This window comes from Populus euphratica, unplaced genomic scaffold (assembly GCF_000495115.2).
Source record: "Populus euphratica unplaced genomic scaffold, PopEup_1.0 scaffold48.1, whole genome shotgun sequence".
NCBI lineage: Eukaryota > Viridiplantae > Streptophyta > Magnoliopsida > Malpighiales > Salicaceae > Populus > Populus euphratica.
In genome coordinates, this window is record NW_011499879.1 from 1,074,338 (window position 1) to 1,076,597 (window position 2,260).

A 2,260-nucleotide genomic window follows, 5' to 3' on the forward strand; every position below is an offset into this window, starting at 1 on the left:
ATGTGGGGCACAGGCACCGTCCTCCCTCAAAATTTAACAACATTAATTAATGCATCAATGATAATTTATATAGTATAATTCATCCCATCCGGATGTTAACCTTTTTTCTCATAAATTTATAACGACGTTTTTCAAAATGTTGGAAAACACTTTTCATATTCGTTTGCAATAATTTCTTATCCAATGGCAATGCCAATTGATATTTACGTTTCAAAAACAAAAGTGATTTTAAAAAATTTAATTTCTTTATTTTTTTCTTTACTTGAAATTAATATTTTTTGGTGTTTTCAAATCATTTTAATATGTTGATATCAAAAATAATTTTTAAAAATAAAAAATATTTTTTAATATATTTTTAAATCAAAAACATTTTTAAAAATAATTATTATCCTATTCTTATATATACTTATATAACAATAGTAGGTAAGAAGCAAGTTTGAATGATATCTTTGAGAGATTATATCAGTATGGTTTAGCTTTTATTTTTATTTTTATTTTTTAATTTTAAACTATTTTTTGAATTAGAGATTATATCAGTATGGTTTAGCTTTTTTTTTTATAATATTTTTTGAAATTTTAAATTCTTTAAATATACTGATATTAATATTAAATTAAAAATATATATTTTTAATATATTAAAAAAAACAATTTCTACATAAATCTCAAACACCGTCTTTACTGGCAAGTGCTTTGATTGTGTCTTCTTGTCAGAGTCTTATTTTAATTAGGGTTAAGTTGCTGATATGTCATCCACTCGTATTACATCGGTGAAAATGTATCCACTTCAATAAATAATTTTTAATTTATACAAAGGCAAAAGCATAATTATAGTTGACTTCACAACTGTCTCCCACGGTGTATAATCCAATTAAATAATAATCAATCGAACCATGGCACTCCAAAATTCGTTGGAACATAAATTAATTAGCCCCGCGTATGTTCTTCTCCATTTTCAAAGACAAAGTTTCTTTCCTGACATTAATGGCAAAGGTTTTTCCTCAGAGTCAAAGACCTACGTTAGACCCTTTCGTGTCTTTTGAAAGACAAACATACACTATATGGATGAAATCACTTCTGTGCCAAACTAATGGTTGCACAGTCTTTGATTCCGATGGAGACATTGTTTATCGCGTTGACAACTATGACAAGAAGTGCAGCAACAAGGTCTATCTCATGGATCTTCGAGGCAGAGTTCTTGTTACAATACTAAGACAGGTATTAAAAAGAATTGATCTAGTAATTGTTTGTGATTAATATTGGTTTGATGCAATTTTGTGATCATATTAATTATAAATGGTTTTTCTTCTCTCTTTTTAATCGATATCCATGCAGAGGTTATATTGTTTTGGATGCTGGTATGGTTATCGATGGAATTCTTATGCCAACAAGGAGAAGCCATGGTTTCAAGTGAAGAAATATTGCAGATTTGTTTGTATGGGAAGTTTTGCCTGTCAAGTTACTGTAGGATTTGAGAAATACTGGATAGAGAAATTGGCTAGCAAAACAGCATTTAGAATCGTAGGCATTGATGGAAATGTTATTGCAGAGGTTAGTATTCTGTTTCCGCTATGATTTTAGCTTTTCCTTATTGCAAAGGCAGGTTTAAGGTCCAAATTCTTCAGTTTGTTGGGTTAATGCATGCAGGTGAAGCAAAAACAATTATCTTCGGGGATCACGCTGGGAGATGATGTGCTAACTTTGGTTGTGGAGCCTCAAGTAGATCATTCCCTGATTATGGCAATCGTGACTGTCTACGGATTGATCAAACATATGCTGTAGAATATTACTTACTATCTTTTAAATTTCATGCACAGTGAGACAGCAATCCCAATATTTACAACAGAACATGCAGACTAGTCGCCAAACAATAATTCTTCTGCGGAGCCTTCGACTTCCAAATCTTTTCGTAAGGTTTGATATTTACAATCACAGCTGTAGTACTATCCAGCTATATATATATATATATATATATATATCACCGTCTACAAAAGAAGAATTGAGATCCTAAATGTGACGCTTCTTGCTACCGAGAGTTGAAAACTAGAAGGATTTTATGCCGCTGTATAAAATGACGAAGCAGAGAAGAATGAAGAATGAAGCAGCTTGTATGATATTTTATTGAAATCATATGTATGTAACGTCACCAATGTATACAATACCATGGATGTCTTTGTCTGCTGTACATTCTTGAATGCAAACTCACAGGTCAAATCCCATGATATGTGGTGACAAATTCATCGTTGGGACAATTTGACAGCTA

At 31.0% G+C, this 2,260-nt stretch overlaps 1 protein-coding gene across 1 annotated transcript; it reads left to right on the forward strand.

The window, feature by feature from the left end:
- Window positions 1–945: 945 nt before the first annotated feature.
- LOC105129034 (protein LURP-one-related 4-like) lies at window positions 946–1,884 on the forward strand. Its single transcript, XM_011030938.1, has 3 exons — window positions 946–1,215; window positions 1,333–1,548; window positions 1,645–1,884. Exons 1-3 carry the CDS (start codon window positions 982–984, stop codon window positions 1,777–1,779), a joined length of 585 nt encoding a protein of 194 aa, XP_011029240.1. The 5' UTR covers window positions 946–981; the 3' UTR covers window positions 1,780–1,884.
- Window positions 1,885–2,260: the final 376 nt, after the last annotated feature.

Coding starts and splice junctions, on each gene's coding strand:
- LOC105129034 (XM_011030938.1), top strand. CDS start 982: ATGGCAAAGGTTTTTCCTCAGAGTCAAAGACCTACGTTAGACCCTTTC. Junction 1,216..1,332: donor TTGTTACAATACTAAGACAG/GTATTAAAAAGA, acceptor ATATCCATGCAG/AGGTTATATTGTTTTGGATG. Junction 1,549..1,644: donor ATGGAAATGTTATTGCAGAG/GTTAGTATTCTG, acceptor TAATGCATGCAG/GTGAAGCAAAAACAATTATC.